Raw genomic sequence first — 14,989 nt, forward strand, 5'->3', positions numbered from 1 at the left:
AGGAGCAGAAGGACCAGGATCGTGCAGAAACAGAATGCAAAAGAGGCTCCAAGCTCGACTTCGGCATCACTGGGCGAGACGGGTAAATCGGATGTTTCTGGAGCATTGCTGTGCATTTCTCTGTACCTGGGAGCCACCCAGAGCAATACTTCTGCACAAATAAAGGTTAGTTACCAAGAGGACTGTGCTGTGATCTCTGGGGCAGAGTGTCCTCACAGAACAGCTCTGTGACAATCTCTTAGATGAGGGGAACAACTGAAGGAAAGAAAAAATTGGCTGGTGTTTTTGAAGGAAAAACCAAAACCCAACTAGTCCCTTCCCTTTTTCATCTCTCTCTGTTGTCACTCAGGGGATTTAAGAAATGTAATCGATGACACTTTGTGTTTAATCGTGCAGCCACTGAAGGTAGAATGGGTTGGCGGAGGTGGAAATGCTGTGCGAGGTGGTATAGCTGGGACTGATCCAACCAGCTCTTTCATTATTCGTTTACTTCAAACATCGGAGCATGTGGTAGACTTCAGAGATCCTGTCACCTCACGGTCCTATGATCTCGGACACTATCTGGTTTGCTGAAATTCCACATAAATTGAAATTTAGGAGGAACTGTCAGGCATGAGTCCAACAAAGAGACTCTCCAGAGCTGCCTAATACTGTGTTTAAATTGAGTCGCCCTTCTGTTTTGGCTGCAGACCAGAGAAGCCCTCATATGCACAGCTCAGCACCTACCCACCATGCTCTCTTGCAGTTCTGGTCTGGGAGGATCCTCAAGTTTCTCCCAAGTGAGCTGAGCAGCCCAGTGTACGTTACATTGCTCAGACTGCCTTGAAATCGGCTCAGAAACAACTGTCAGGTCCATTTTGTTCCTCAACCCCTCTAGCAGACCAAAAGGTAGAGACACCCTGGCAGACTATAACCATCCCTCTCCCACCTCTGTAGGCACCTAATTGCAGACTTCAGATTCATCTCTGAGACCTGGCACTTGAATGTTGGGCTTTGTGGCATCTATCTTGGGGACATCTGTGTCCCTCCCATCTGTTGTGAGTGCCATTCCTCTTGACTTTGCATAACACTCGCGAACCTGAGGACGAGCAGAGAGCTGAGAGCTGAAGTCTTAAACAAAGCAAGAAGATCCTGGAGTTACCCAGGGTCAGGATGGAGGATGTTGACGCAGGAACAGCCCTGAAACAACGGTTACGGTTCTGGCGGGGGCAGGCACAGTGCTTTCAGCAGTCCCGAGGCTCAGGGCCTGCACTGACGTCCTACGTCAAGGATGGGAGCAGCTGGCTGCGTCCCCATCACTTGGGGAAAGGCAAAATCCCTGTGGTTGGGTGAGAAGACTCGGGAGAAATGAAGCAGAGGAGAGGTTGTGTGAATGCTTACGGGAGGACGGGCTGTTAGACCAGCTGGGATCGGTTTCCCAATCAGACAGCTCTGGTCTGACCTGAGCGTCCGCTCAAGAAGTGCCAACAGCTGAGCTGAAGGTCCAGCCAGAGTCAGTGGGGAGCAAATAGCCTTCGCCGTAGGAGAGATGCGTTTAAGGTCTCCAGGGCTGGTTCCACCATCAGCCCAGGCAAAGGTGATGTGAACAAAAAGCCTCACTCGATCACTCAGAGAGGGGGAGTCTCAAACTTTTCCTGTGTGGAGGGGCTTCATCACACAAACCCTTGGAAAGCCAACAGGGAGGATGTAGAAATCTGAAATACTGTATTTGAAACCTCTTCTTCTGGGCTACAGTGGTCAGCTGCTGTCGGAGGAGGGTCTTCTCTGGGTTTGTTGAGCTTAGAGGGGTCAGAGCAATAATTAACATTCACTGCACGCGAGCCTTTCAAGAAGATGGCAGCGGTTCCCCTGTTCCCACCACACTTCCCATCCCCGCATCCTCCCTCCACGGCTGTGCTGCACACATGACCTGCCCGCTCGTTGCCCAGGACACGGACAACAATGCTCAGAGCAGCTGTGAGGGAAGAGAGGTTCTAGAGTCCGTGTCCGGGGAACAGCCTGCCCCGGGTGGGACGGAGTGTTTCCCAGCAGACACTCGGCTGGGCTGGGGCGTGTCAGCTGCTGTTGGATCCCTGCTGTCAGCCACGTGCACCAGGCAGGGGTCGTTTGCAAACCCCATCTTTGGTGAGCGAGCTGGTCCGTGCGTCGTCCCTGCCCAGCGCCGTCCCTGCCAACCCCTGCCGTCCCTGCCGAGGACGTGGTGGCTGGGTAAGTTCTGCTGACTGCAGAGACCGCCTGGTGTGATGGAGACCAGGCTGCTGGCGGCTGCTGTTCTCCTCTGCCTGGTGGATGCTCTCCATGCTTTTGCAATCGAAGAGAAAGCAGATGTGTTCAAGCGAATGGCTTGTCCTGCTTTCCTGATGTTTGAGAACGCCGCCTACTTGGCTGACATGACCTTCGAGCTCCCTTGCAATTGCAAGCCCGAAGAGGTCTCTTCTGTCATCTGGTACTTCCAGAAGAACATGGGCAGCCACAAAACCAGAGTTCTGACGGACTTTGCCGGCACCATGATCGTTGACTCGGGCCGTATCCACACAGGCAGTGACATGCTGAAGCGTTTCAGTATCCGGATGTTCAGTCTCATCCTCTTCCGTGCCCAGGTGTCGGACTCAGGGCACTACCTGTGTGGCACTAAGAAAGGGGACTTCTTTTATGGCTACGACGTAGACGTGCAGCCCACCAGCCACATCACAACGGCTTTTGTGGACAGAGGCCAGCATGTCCAGGACGACTACTCAGAGAAGCTCTTCAGCCTCTTCACCACCTTCTGGGACTGGACCAGATGCGACCGCTGTGGGGTGAGAGGCGAGCAGCGGCGGATCGGGCTCTGCTACATGCAGAGTGCCAAGCTGCACCCCCGGTACCGCACCGCTGTGCCCAACGTCACGTCCTGCGGCTCAAAGGCTGTCCCCGCGAGTTTCCGGCACCTTGGCCGCCTCCGGAGACCCGAGGTGGCCATCCGCAGCTGCCTGACCCCTTGCCTGAAGAAGGAGGCTCCCAAGGAAGGTCTGCAGGCCCTCTCCAATGTCATTGCCAAGCTGGGCAAGAAGCCCTGGGCGCCCCGCGTCCCCACGCAGTTTCACAAGCAGCCCATTGGAAGTGGCCTGATCATGACGTGCCCCGGAGCCCGGCCTGAGCATGCCGTGGCCTGGGACAAGGACTCCGTCCGGCTCTACCGCTCCCGCTACCTCATCGGTGTCAACAAGAGGATGCGGGTCTTCATCGACCACGGAAACCACCTGCACATCCAGCGGGTCCAGGCCAGCGACCGAGGGACCTACTTCTGCTGGCGGGAGGGTGAGATGGTGGCCGGCTTCCGGCTCAGTGTATTCCACCAGCAGCAGCGCCGGCGGTCGCTCAACGATCCCGAGACAATCTACGCCATGAAGGTCATCGGCATAAGCTACATCGTCATCAGCGTCATCTTCATCGTCATCCACGTGAGCCGCTGCTACTGGCGGGCGTTCAGGCGCTCCTCCAGGATATAGCATCTCCTCCACGGCCCCGACAGGTCACTCGTACCCCTCGGACCATCCTCCGCTTAGAAATTCATCATGTCCTGACCACTAGAAATCAAAATGCTGCAGCGCCCCCTCATCCTCCCATTTGGGTCAAGAGTGTGACAGTGAGGAGCGACGTGGAAACCTCCCCGTGCTGCGGGTTGGCACGGCTTAGTAGGGACAGGCGGGGACTTCACACCACCGTGGTTTGTTCCTGGCTCTGCTGCTGGCCTGTGGTGGGGTTTTAATCTCAATGCGGCCCTTTTCAAAAGAATTCTTGGAGTTGTTGCAAGATCTTCTGGCCAAGCTCTACAGAGGTCTCAATCCGCATCGGTGATTTATTAGAGCTGTTTTTCTAAGAGGCTGCTAAAAAGATCCACCAAGCTATTTTAATCCGATTAATTCTTGCTTTTCTCACCCTTTTTTTTTTTAACTTTTTTTCATTGCTGAGAACTTTGAGCGCCATCATTTCAAACTGTTCAATGTTCCTTTGAGCTCCTTAGCTGAAGCAAACCCATTTTTTTAAATTTCGGTTTAAAAGTTTCATTTTTGAAGGAAAAAAATATTTTTCAAATGAATCTGGTGATTTCCTTCAGAAATTTCTCTGGGTTTTGGTTGTTATTTTTAACTCACCCAACTCAGCACAGACTTGTGAGTCAATATTTATCCCTGACAAAATCATTTTGCATGTCCTCCAAAGAGGGTGGCATCTCTGCAGGGTTTAGGTGGTCACTCATTTGCTCCTCAGCGTGGAGCAGAACTTCCCCATGGAGCTTATCTCCATCCTTTTTTCAAGGATGTGGCTTGGGGTTTTCAGCTTTCCCAAGAGAAATCCCACTGTCCAGGAGAGCAGCACTGAGGGTCCCAGTGATGCTCCAGCACTTGAACCATGTAGATGATGTGCAGGATCTAAAATCCACCATCACGACCAGCACCAGTCCTGACAGCTGCAGCCGATCCCAGGAGCTTCCCAGGAGCTGCAGCCTGGGTTTGTGCGGGGAAGGTGCTGGGTTTGAGGTTGAAGAACCCCGAGCAGATCCCTGCTTCCCCTCCCTCCCTCCTGGGAAGGGGATCTCTGCCACCCCGCTGCCTCGCTGCCGGCTCTGGGGGGGTTATTCCTGCACCCCCCTCCCCTGCGTTGCAATCCCTTACGGGTGTTGACCCAGGGGTCAGCCATGCCTTGGGGTACAGCGCTGAGCCCCCGGCAACTTTGAGCTCGGTTTGGGCTCGCGAAGGGCCTCGCCGCCCTGCCTAATCCCAAATAACCCGCGGCGCTGGCTGTGGAGCGGCGAATTGCAGGCACGACCACGGAAGCACGGCGCTTGCATTCGCTTTATTTCTCATCTCAAGCTGCTGCGGGCGTTAGTGCATTAATTCAGCAGCAACGTGGGCTGCACAGCTCCAGCCGGAGGCTGCTCATGGGGGACCGAGCCACCCCCCAGGCCACCGCCATCCCCCCATGGATGCCAAACCTGGCAGCCCCTGGGCCTCCCAGAACATCTCCTGCCCCTGGGAATGGCCTTTCTGCAGTCGGTAGCTGCGAAGCTGAGCCAGGGGACAAGGGGGACAGAGGGGACAAGGGGGATGGCATCCGAGCGGCACCCCGTGTGCTCATCCCAAAGGGCTTACAGGGTATGAGAAGTCCTGCTGGGTTGTTGCTCCTACGTTAGGTGGCATCAGGGCAGGTTTCACTCGTGGTCAGTAGCTAAATCGAAGGTGGGGACAGGGGCTGCGGGCAAGCACCGGGCTGGCAATGGCCCTGGGTGGGCCGGTGGCATGTGCTGGTCTGGGGGGAGCACAGGAGGACAGGTGAGGGGACGGGGCCATGTGGAGCCCAGGGACAAGGGATTTTTCCAACCCCATCTTGAATATCCACGAGGTGGGTGGGCTTGGGCTCCATGTGTGGCCGGGATTGTGTCCAGGGCAACCCCAATCCCCAGTCCCCCTGGCTCCTGGTGTGACCCTGGGTGGGACAGGCAGGACGAGGACGGCTCTGTCCTCCCTTGTCACTCCTGGGTAGCAAGAGGCACCTCCTACTGTGAGAGCACCCGTGGGTGCCCCGGCACGCTGCTCCTCCTCCTCTGCACTCCCCTCCTCTCCATGTTCACCTGCGTGGGACCCCCCCAAGCACGGGGCCAGGCGCAGGGATGTGGGTCACCCCTCGCCACGAGCCCCTCGGGACTGTTTTTTCCCCACCACGGCGATGGGGACACCTTGGTGGCGGACACCCAGTGGGGGTCAGGACAGCCCCATAGCTCTGTGCCAGGAGAAGCCCTTGAGGCCACCCAAGCTGCTGTGCCCACCCCTGCTCCAGCCCCACACACCACCCCAGACACCCCAGCATCCCCAGGAACCCCTCGTTATCCCATTTCATCATCCTTTGACAGCTTCCCGACAGCACCCTGCCTCTCCATCCTCCCCTTCCTCCCGCCCGTGCCTCTTGGCCAAGCCCACCCGGTACTTGGTGACGGGGAAATGTCCCTCACAGCTGGTACCTTACACCCTGCAGCCCCCCCACCGCAAGGGTGCGCAGGGCCTGGGTGCACTGGGGAGATTTGGGGTGGCCTCCCAAACCAAAGAGAGAGGGCAGCAAGGTGGGGTGCAGGGAGAGTTGCTCTTTGCACCACCGTCTTGTCCGACTGGTGCACGGAGATCGAAACACGACGGACGTTGACGAGCTGGAGACTTGGGGGGAGCACAGGCACAGCCCCAAAACTACTGGCCCCTCCGTGCCGTGGGAATGTGGCAGCATCCCAGCAGGGGAGCTCAGCTCTGCCCGGTACCGCTCGCCTCCACCAGGTATTGCCCATCCCCTCCCCACACAGTGCCCGGTCGGACGGGTGCTTTGCTGGCAGCCAGCCCCAACCAGGGTGCCAGGGGGGTCCCTGGGGCACAGGGCGACGTGGGAGAGGCGAGGGGGGGATGGGAGGGAGGTGCCCTCCAGCCGAAGCTCCACCAGCTCCTCCCGTGACCCGTGCCCGGCCGTGGGGCTCCCTCGCAGCATCGGATGGGACCTACGGAGCTACGGCTACAAGCGTGTGGCTGCTGCAACTCGTCCGCCCTACGCCACCTCCTTGTGCTCCTGCTTGGACTCCTTGATCACCTGGAGGCGGAGGGAGAGGGACCGTCACGCCGCGCTCAGGCTCTCCTCCCCAGCTGAGCCTGCCTGGGCTCTGAACAAGCCTGGGGACAGGGACAGGGGTAGGGACAGGGACAGGGATGGTTTTCTCTAGAAGCTGCCAGGCTCAGCTCCACCACAGTCGAGAACCAGTTCATGCCATGCTCTCAGGGCACTGGGATCACTGGCTCCTGCCTGGGCTGCTCCTGGGGCTGCGGGATGGTGGCCCCATGTGCATGATGAATGACTCCCTTGGGGACAACCCATGGGGAGGCAGGGGTGGAGGGGAGGCAGCGTGGGTGACACAGATGAGGATTTCCTACCTCTCCATCTCTGGTCTCCACAGTTTTGACCACGATGCTCCTCTTCAGATGGGCTTCTGACACGGATTTAGTGTCCAGACTGGTCTCTAGGGGACACGGGCAGGACGTGACAGTGACCCTGGGTACAGCCCTTCGAGCCCCTCTCAAATGGAGGGTCCAAAGGAAACAGCTTGGGCTGGAAAACCCTGAACCATGGGAGACAGTGGCCCTGGGGACGTGACCAGCTTCAGGGACACTGTTGGCCTCAGGGGCATGGTTGGCCTTGGGGATGCAGTTTGCATTGGGGATGTGGCTGGCACTGAGGATGTGGCTGGCTTTGGGATGTGATGAGCCTTGGGGGCACAGTTGGCACTGGGGACTTGTTTGGCCTTGGAGATGTGGTTGGCCATGGGAACATGGGTGGCTTTGGAATGCGATTGGACTTTTGGGGACAGGGTTGTCCTTGGGGACAAAGTTGGCACTGGGGAACACAATTGGCCTTGGAGGTGTGGTTGGCATTGGGGATGTGGTGATATAGTCAGTCTTGGGGACATCATCGGCCTTGGGGGCATGTTCAGCCTTGGGGATCTGGCCATGGCACACTCCTCCCCGTATCTTGAGAGAACCCAGGAGTCCAGGTTCTTTGAGGTTTGGAGGAAAACCTCCTGGTCCCTCTGGATCAGGCAGGGATGGCCAAGATGGCACATCCTTCCACAGAACCCCCAGAAGCCACCCCTGCTTGTACCACCATCCTGCCCACCCTGCCCTACATGTGACCACAACCTCACCTCGGATCTGCAGGTTGGAGAAGTTCTGCACGGGGATGGTGATCCTGCAGGAGTAACAGGGGGCGTTGGGAAGAGCACAGGGGTCCCGCCACCCACTGCCCACCAGCTCCACCCTGCCCAGGGCTGGGGCAGGAGGGCTGGAGAATGGTCCCCAACCGAGCCGGACACCCTAGAGGGACCACAAGGACTTGGGCTTCATTTGGGGCATGGCTGGGGGTGTGGAGAGGGGAAGGATGGAGCCCCCGCTCTGCCGTCACCTGCTCTCCTCGCCCTCCAGCAGCTTGCGGTATGTGGCGATCTCGATGTCGAGGGCCAGCTTGACGTTGAGCAGATCCTGGTACTCCTGCAGGTGCCGGGCCATCTCCTCCTTGAGGCTGCGGATGTCCTCCTCCAGCCGCACCACCATGTCCTGGTAGCCAGCTGTCTCCAGGGCGTAGCGCTCCTCCAGCTCCCGCAGCTGCCTCTCCAGGGACTCGTTCTGGGGGGCCATGAGGGGAGGTGACACCCTCCATGGCCACCTCCTCCCAGGAGCTAGGGGGTCTCCGTGGTGCCCATCCATCTCCCATCCTTGGGGACCAGCCGTTCCCCCAGCACTGGGTGGTGGTCCCTACCGCCATGCCAGGGAACCCTGTGGTGGTGGCAGCTCCCCAAGGCCATGTCCCCCTGCCTTGCACCCCTCGGCCATCACCTACCGAGCCCCGCAGAGCCTCCAGGTCGCAGGTGAGGGCCTGGAGCTGGCGCCGGTACTCGTTGGCCTCCTGCTTGGCTGCTCGCAGGGCCTCTGCGTGCCGGGCGGCTGCGTCCGTCAGGTCTGCAAACTGCAGGGGGGGGACACGTGCCGTGGGGTGGGACAACACAGCGGGGATCTACCCCGGTGGCACACGGCGTGGGGACATGACACTGCTCTGCTCCACAGGAGGGACATGGGCCCGGGAGTACGTGGTGTGGAGAAATGTCTGATGCTGCAGGGTGGTGGGACAGTGCACATGGGACATACACGTGGTGTGGCAGTGGGGACATGTCCCTGTTCCCGTGGCAGGAAGGGACACCTGGGACATCCCCAAAGGCACGTGTGCCAGGGACATCCCAGCTCCCATGGGAGGGCTGTGGCCCCGGCAGCACGTGTCATGGGGACACATCCCTGCTCCCACGGTAGGAAGGGACAGCACACGCGGGATATGCCTCCAACGGCGTGTGGTGCTGAGGACGCGTCCCTGCTCTTGTGGGTGGAAGGGACAGTGCACGTGGGGCGTGTAGCCGATGGCACGTGTTGTGGAGGCGTATCCCTGCTCCCTTGAGGTGATGGGACAGTGGACGTGGGACACACCCCTCATGGCAGGTCTTGCTGAGGACATGTCCCTGCTTTGCGGGTGGGAGGGCTGGTGCCTTGGGATGTCACAGGGGACATGTCCCTGCTCCCGTGGGACGGTACACGTGGGCCATATCGCTGTGAACACCACTCCTTAGGGACCTTGCCCATGTGACTCACCATGGGGGACACATCCCTGCTCTCCATGGGGACCAAACCAGATCACGGGACAGAAGTGGGGAGAGTGGGGATGCCAAACCCGATGCACCACCACCAAGAACCAAGAACCACCCAACCCTGGGGGGGGTCAACACCAGCCCCAAGAAGGTGACATCCCACGAGGGGACAGGCTCCACCAAGCAGAGCCACCCAAGCCCAGCCCTGAGGTGACATCCCGGGAGGGGACAGCCAGGCCACCCATCCCTTGGGCTCCCACCGCACCTTGGACTTGTACCACTCCTCAGTCTCCTGGACGTTGCTGGCGGCCATGGCCTCGTACTGGCTGCGGATGTCACGCAGGGCGGCCGTCAGGTCCGGCTTGCTCGCGTCCACCTCGATGTGCACCCGCTGCCGGGCCAGCTGCTCCTGCAGCTCCCGCAGCTCCTGGGGGACAGCGGGGCTCAGCCTGGACCCCCCGAGCTCCGTGACCCCCCTCCAGCCCCCTGAGCGGGGTTACCTCCTCGTGGACCTTGCGGAGGAAGGCAATCTCATCCTGCAGGGTCCCCACTCGCCGCTCCAGGTCCAGGCGAGCCAAGGCAGCGGCATCCACGTCCTGTCACCGCGGGGGGACAGGAGGGAGTGTCCCCAGGGCTGGCCACCCGGGGCTGTTCCCTCCTGAGCCACCTGGCCCTGCCCGTTCCTGCACCATCCCTGCTCCATCTCTGCTCTATCCCTTCCCCGTCCTTGCCCCATCTCTGCCCCATTCCTGCTTTATATTGCCCCATCCTTGATCCATCCCTGGCCATCCCTGGCCATCCCTGCCCATACCTGCCCCAATCCTGCCCATCTCTGCCCCATCCCTGCCCATCCCTGCCCCACCTCCGCTCCATCCCTGCCCCACCTCTGCCCCATCCCTGCTCCATCCCTGCCCCATCCTCACGGGAGGCTGAGCTGGGGGCTGAGCCCCTGGGGTGCAGGATGGGGGACGCAGGATGCAGCCCCTGCCCTCACCTGCCTGTAGGCAGCCAGGTTGCTCTCGGCCTCCAGCCGCAGGGTCACCTCGTCCTGCAGCCTGTGACGGAGCAGAGGCACCGTTACTTGTCCGGCACCGTGACCCCCTCAGCACCGTTACTCGTTAGGCACCATTACTGGTTACTCTCAGCCCCACAGATGGACCCCCCGGGTCGATACAACTCCACGCCACCAGCACCTGCACCCCATGTCAGTGCGTGTGGCCGTCCCACACCCCCTCACCACCATCCCACACTGTTCTCAGGGGGTCACCCTGGTCCCTGTTGCCACCCATGTCCCCATCACCACCCTGGTGCCCATCAGAGCCTGGTCCCCAGGGCTACCCTCATCCTGGTGGCCACCCTCATCCCTCAGGACACTCCAGTCCCCTTCTAGACCCAGGGTTTACCCTGGTCCTTGCCACCACCCTGGTCCCCAAGACAGCCCTGATCACCATCCTGGTGGCCATCCTGGTCTTTGCTGCCATTTTGGTCCCAGTGGCCACCCTGGTCATGGTGGTCACCCTGACACCCATCCCAGTGGCCACTCTCAGTCCTGTCCTGGTGGCCACCTTGGTCCCCATCACCACCTGGTCCCATCATCACCCTGGTCGTGGTGGCCACCTTGATCTCCAGGACTACCCCAAGCAGGGCAGCACCTTACTTCTGCTGGAGGCTGCCGAGGTCCTCAGCGAGGTTGTCCCTCTCGATCTCCAGACGGGCCTTGGCAGTGGCCAACTGCTCCACGTGGCGCCGCAGGTCACGCAGCTCCTCCTGGTAGACGTCGGCCAGACGCGAGGGCTCCTGGTCCCGCGCCTGGTTCAGCTCCACCACCAGCACCTTGTTCTGCTGCTCCAGGAGCCGGACCTTCTCGATGTAGCTGGCAAAGCGGTCGTTGAGCTCCATCATCTCCACCTTCTCGTTGGTGCGTGTCTCCCTGAACTCCGAGTTCAGCGCCGTGGCCAGCGAGAAGTCCATTTTGCCCAACCCCAGGCGGGCACCCATGCGGGGACCCAGCTGGGTGCTGCGGGGCGCCCGGAGCCGGGCCGGGGGGCTGGCGGGGAGAACCCGGTACACCGGGGTGGCGGGGCCGAAGCGGCGGCCGTAGGAGGACAGACGCTGGCTCTCCATGACGAAGGGATGGGCGCGATATGCCCGGCCAGGGGGGTTTTATGGAGCCTGGGGGCCCCGGGCCCTCCCAGCACTGGCCACCGGCCAGGGAGTCAGAGGGCCGGCACAGAAGCCAGCCTTTGTGGCGCCCGGCGGGGGCGGATGCACCCTGGCACCCGGCCCGGGCACCGCGGCACGGCCCCCTGCCCACCGCCTGCCCCCCCAGCGGGCGCTGCCAGGGCCAGGAGGGGCCTGGGGCACACGGCAAGCGGGGAGGCAGGGTGGTGGCCACAGGCACCCGTGGGTGGCTGGGTGCTGGGTGAACACCAAGGGCGGCCTGGCCACCATCCCCTGGGTGCAGCGCCACAGGACACTGTGGGTGCTGGGTGCAACACCGCAGGGTGCCGTGGGTGCTGGGGGCAATGCCGCGAGGCACTGTGGGTGCTGGGTGCGGTGTCGTAGGGTGCCCACTGCAAGGGCCCGGGCTCTATCTGCACCCCAGGGATCCGTCCCCACGACACCCCTGGGCCCAGCAGCGTCTCGAGGTGCTCGGGGCAGGGAGACATGGTGGGCAGCTCGGGTGTGCGCGTGCAAGGCCTCCCGCTGTGCACACACACACCTGCAGGCACGTGCGCACACCCTGCCGTGCACACCCACGCTCCATCCTGTGCACACCTCCGTGGAGCTATCCACGCGCCTGCACGTGCACGTCTGCCCACGTGCACGCACCCATCCACTCGCGTGCACGCGCACACTCACGTGCACATACGCACCTACAGGTGCGCACGTACGTCTGACCGTGTCCACACGCACGTGCACGCCCATCCCTCCGTGCCCACGGGCACACACACCACGTGCAACACGCACGCCTCCCCGTGCACAGCCGTGTGCACACACGCAGCGCGCACGGAGACGCACGCGCGCGCCGCTTTCCCTGAACACGCGTGCACCCGCAGAGCTGCGCACACCCATCCGCCCTTCCACGCACACGCGGCACACACGCGCAGCCGTCCTGCTACGCACGCGCGTGCACATCCACGTGTGCACGCTCCCCCCACACCGTGTGCTCTCTCCCCCCTCCCGTGTATGCACCCGCACGCACGCACCCCCACGCTCCCCGCGTCGCATCCCCCCGGGACGAGCCCCGGCACAAGCAGCTCAGCACCAGCCACCGAAGCCCCGTCTCCCCAGCGGGCCGCGACACTTCGCAGGCAGCCTGGCAGCGCGGGCAGGCTGCTAATTAAGGCAGGCTGCTAATTAAGTGGCTGAAGCCTCCAAAGTCCTTTCCACCCCGGTGGGTCTGTAAAAGCGCTGGCCCGTCGCCACCAGAGCCTGGCCGGGGCTCAGGACACCGGGTCCCCTTCCCAGCTCGGGGGGGACCCGATCCTGCCACGGCTCTGTGCGTGCGGCCACGTCACCGGTCACATGTGCACTGAGTTTGGGAGGTCTTTTGCCCCCCCGTTGGCACATGGCGGGGGGGACAAAAGCCTGGGACCCCTCCCCAGGCAGGGGCCCAGTGCCAGGGGCTTTCCCCGAGTGGCTGAAAGGGTCTTTGTGCGGGACCGGAGCCGGCGCTGCCCGGCACAGCCGTGGGGTGTCTTTGTGCCAGGGCACCGCGCTGCCGGGAACCACTGGGGGACAGATCCAGGGGCGGTGGCAGTGATGGGCACAGAGCCACCACCAGCCCTGTCCCCTCTGAACCACAGTGTCCTGGCCACAAATTTGGGCACGGCCAGGCCTTAGGCACAGCCTGGGCAGGGCACGGGGGTGTTTTGAGGACACAAGGGACATGTGGTGGCATCGGGGTGGGTGTCCCAAATGGCGGCTGGGACCACGCTGAGGGACAGGGTGGTCCCTGGGGTGCTGGTGGGGATGCTGCGGGGACAGGGATGGGGACAGGTCTTGCTGGCTGGCAGCTAGATGGCAGCCGATGGCCGGGAAAGGCTCCTGCCCGCTCTGGACAAGGACACCCGGCCAGGACCCGCTGGACCACGGCCACCATCGCTGGGCCACCGCCACCACCGCTGGGCCACTGATGGCAGCCGGTCGGGGAGGGCTGAGGCAATGGCTGTGCGCTCATGGGTGCAATCTGTGGGGACCCAGAGTCATTGGGACGGGTCATACTGGCGGGACTGGTGGCACTGGAGCAGCGCTCAGGGACGACCCCTTGCTGCCACATCCCCCTTTAATCCCCAGAAGCTCCTTGTCCCCAGCCAGCCCCATGTCCCCCTGGCTGTCCTGGGCCAGTGACACGCAGGGGTTTTGCCCACGGAAACGCCTGGTCTGGGGCACCAATGTACCCCCCACGTGACACTTGGCGTCCCCAGCTTGCCAGAAGCTTGGCACCCCTGGGGACACATGCTGTGTGCCAGCCCATGGTGACAGGGGACCTCTGTCCCTATAGACTTTCTAAAGCCTCCTGGGGTGCACAGCCCTCACGGGGCGGGGGGGGACACAGGGGGGACGCGGGGGCTTCGGGGTCCTGCGCGAGTCCCTGCTCCGCTCCCCAGAGATTTCATTTTCTCCCAGCTCCTACGCAGCCGGGATCAAAGCAGGGAAAGCTGTCACTCCGGCGGCTGCGGGGAGGCAGAGCTGGGCTCTCCCCCCTCCTCCTCCTCCCTGGCCCCCTCTTAATGAGACAAACGAACTGGGAGCAGGCTGGAAGTTTTAATTAGAAGCTTCCAGCCTCTGAGAAGACAAAGGCAAAGGCGAGATCTGCCGCTGCCAGGCAGGAAAGTAGGGCAGGAGGAGCTGGTGACCCCAGGCCCGTGGGACAGCAGCGCGCCCGGAGCTGGGCCCACCCTCCCCATCCTGCTCCTGCCACACTTGGTCACCTCTGAGGGTGGCTACGAGGAGATGGGGCAGGCAGCCAGATGTGCCCGTGTCCAGATGTGCCCTGGCAGGAAAGAGGGGGTGGGGGGGGAGAGGTGTGATCCCCCCACAGCTTGATCCCTGCCCCAGGCCTGGGGTTTGGCAAGCAGCTGGAGGGAGGAGCGCAGGGGGACAAGGAGACAGGGTGGCAGCAGCGGGGCAAGAGCACAGAAGCAGTTTCCCCCCCCCCACACACACACACACGGCAGCAGGAGGGCAGGCAGCCTCCACCCCCCTCGTGCCTGCACACTTGGGACACTGAGCAAGTGGCCCAGACCCCCCCCACCCCCCTCCAGGCCCAGTGCAGGGGGCAGAAGGCACCCCCAGGGCCCTATGATGAGGGGAGAGGGGGCAAAGCCAGGCTGGAGCCCACCCCCAGGAGCAAGGGCCTTTTCCAGGCCCGCTCAGACGGGAGCTGCTACTCCATCCTGGCTCCCTGCGCGAGGGGGAGGCGAGAAGAAACAGCCGCACGTCTCCCCTCGCCCCTCTGCTTTGAAACGAAAGAATTTATTAAAAGCGCGTGTTATTTCTTAGCAGCACCCATCTGTTAGCACTCGACACCCCGGCGCGGATTAGAGAGGGGCTGAGAGGGAACAGCAATAATCCATCTGCTGCAAAAACCACACAGGGCTGCGCCAAGCGGGGAATAACACGCAATGGGGGGGGGGGGGGGGGGCTGGGGGTGACTTTAGGGGTAGAAGAAAGGCTTGAGGGGGAGAGTTGGGGGGCTGCAGGAAGGGTGGGATGGGGCTTTCAGAGAAAATAACAACTTTTGACAGCTGGGTTTAGAGGGGGGGGGAGGGATCGTGGATGGTGGAGCCA

General features: G+C 61.8%; 2 protein-coding genes across 2 annotated transcripts; one reads left to right on the plus strand and one right to left on the minus strand.

The window, feature by feature from the left end:
- The first annotated feature begins 2,243 nt into the window (after positions 1–2,243).
- On the plus strand, positions 2,244–3,488 carry FAM187A (family with sequence similarity 187 member A). The gene has a single exon (XM_009946979.2). It carries the CDS (start codon positions 2,244–2,246, stop codon positions 3,486–3,488), a length of 1,245 nt encoding a protein of 414 aa, XP_009945281.2.
- An 803-nt stretch (positions 3,489–4,291) lies between these two features.
- GFAP (glial fibrillary acidic protein) lies at positions 4,292–11,317 on the minus strand. Its single transcript, XM_086478168.1, has 12 exons — positions 10,851–11,317; positions 10,188–10,248; positions 9,694–9,789; positions 9,459–9,620; positions 8,401–8,526; positions 7,966–8,186; positions 7,709–7,752; positions 6,942–7,027; positions 6,566–6,603; positions 6,128–6,185; positions 4,973–5,045; positions 4,292–4,506 (listed from the first exon to the last, which is right to left on the minus strand). Exons 1-12 carry the CDS (start codon positions 11,315–11,317, stop codon positions 4,292–4,294), a joined length of 1,647 nt encoding a protein of 548 aa, XP_086334294.1.
- Between the last annotated feature and the right edge of the window lie 3,672 nt (positions 11,318–14,989).

The sequence above is a fragment of the Leptosomus discolor genome, chromosome 25, assembly GCF_034619465.1.
Source record: "Leptosomus discolor isolate bLepDis1 chromosome 25, bLepDis1.hap2, whole genome shotgun sequence".
NCBI lineage: Eukaryota > Metazoa > Chordata > Aves > Leptosomiformes > Leptosomidae > Leptosomus > Leptosomus discolor.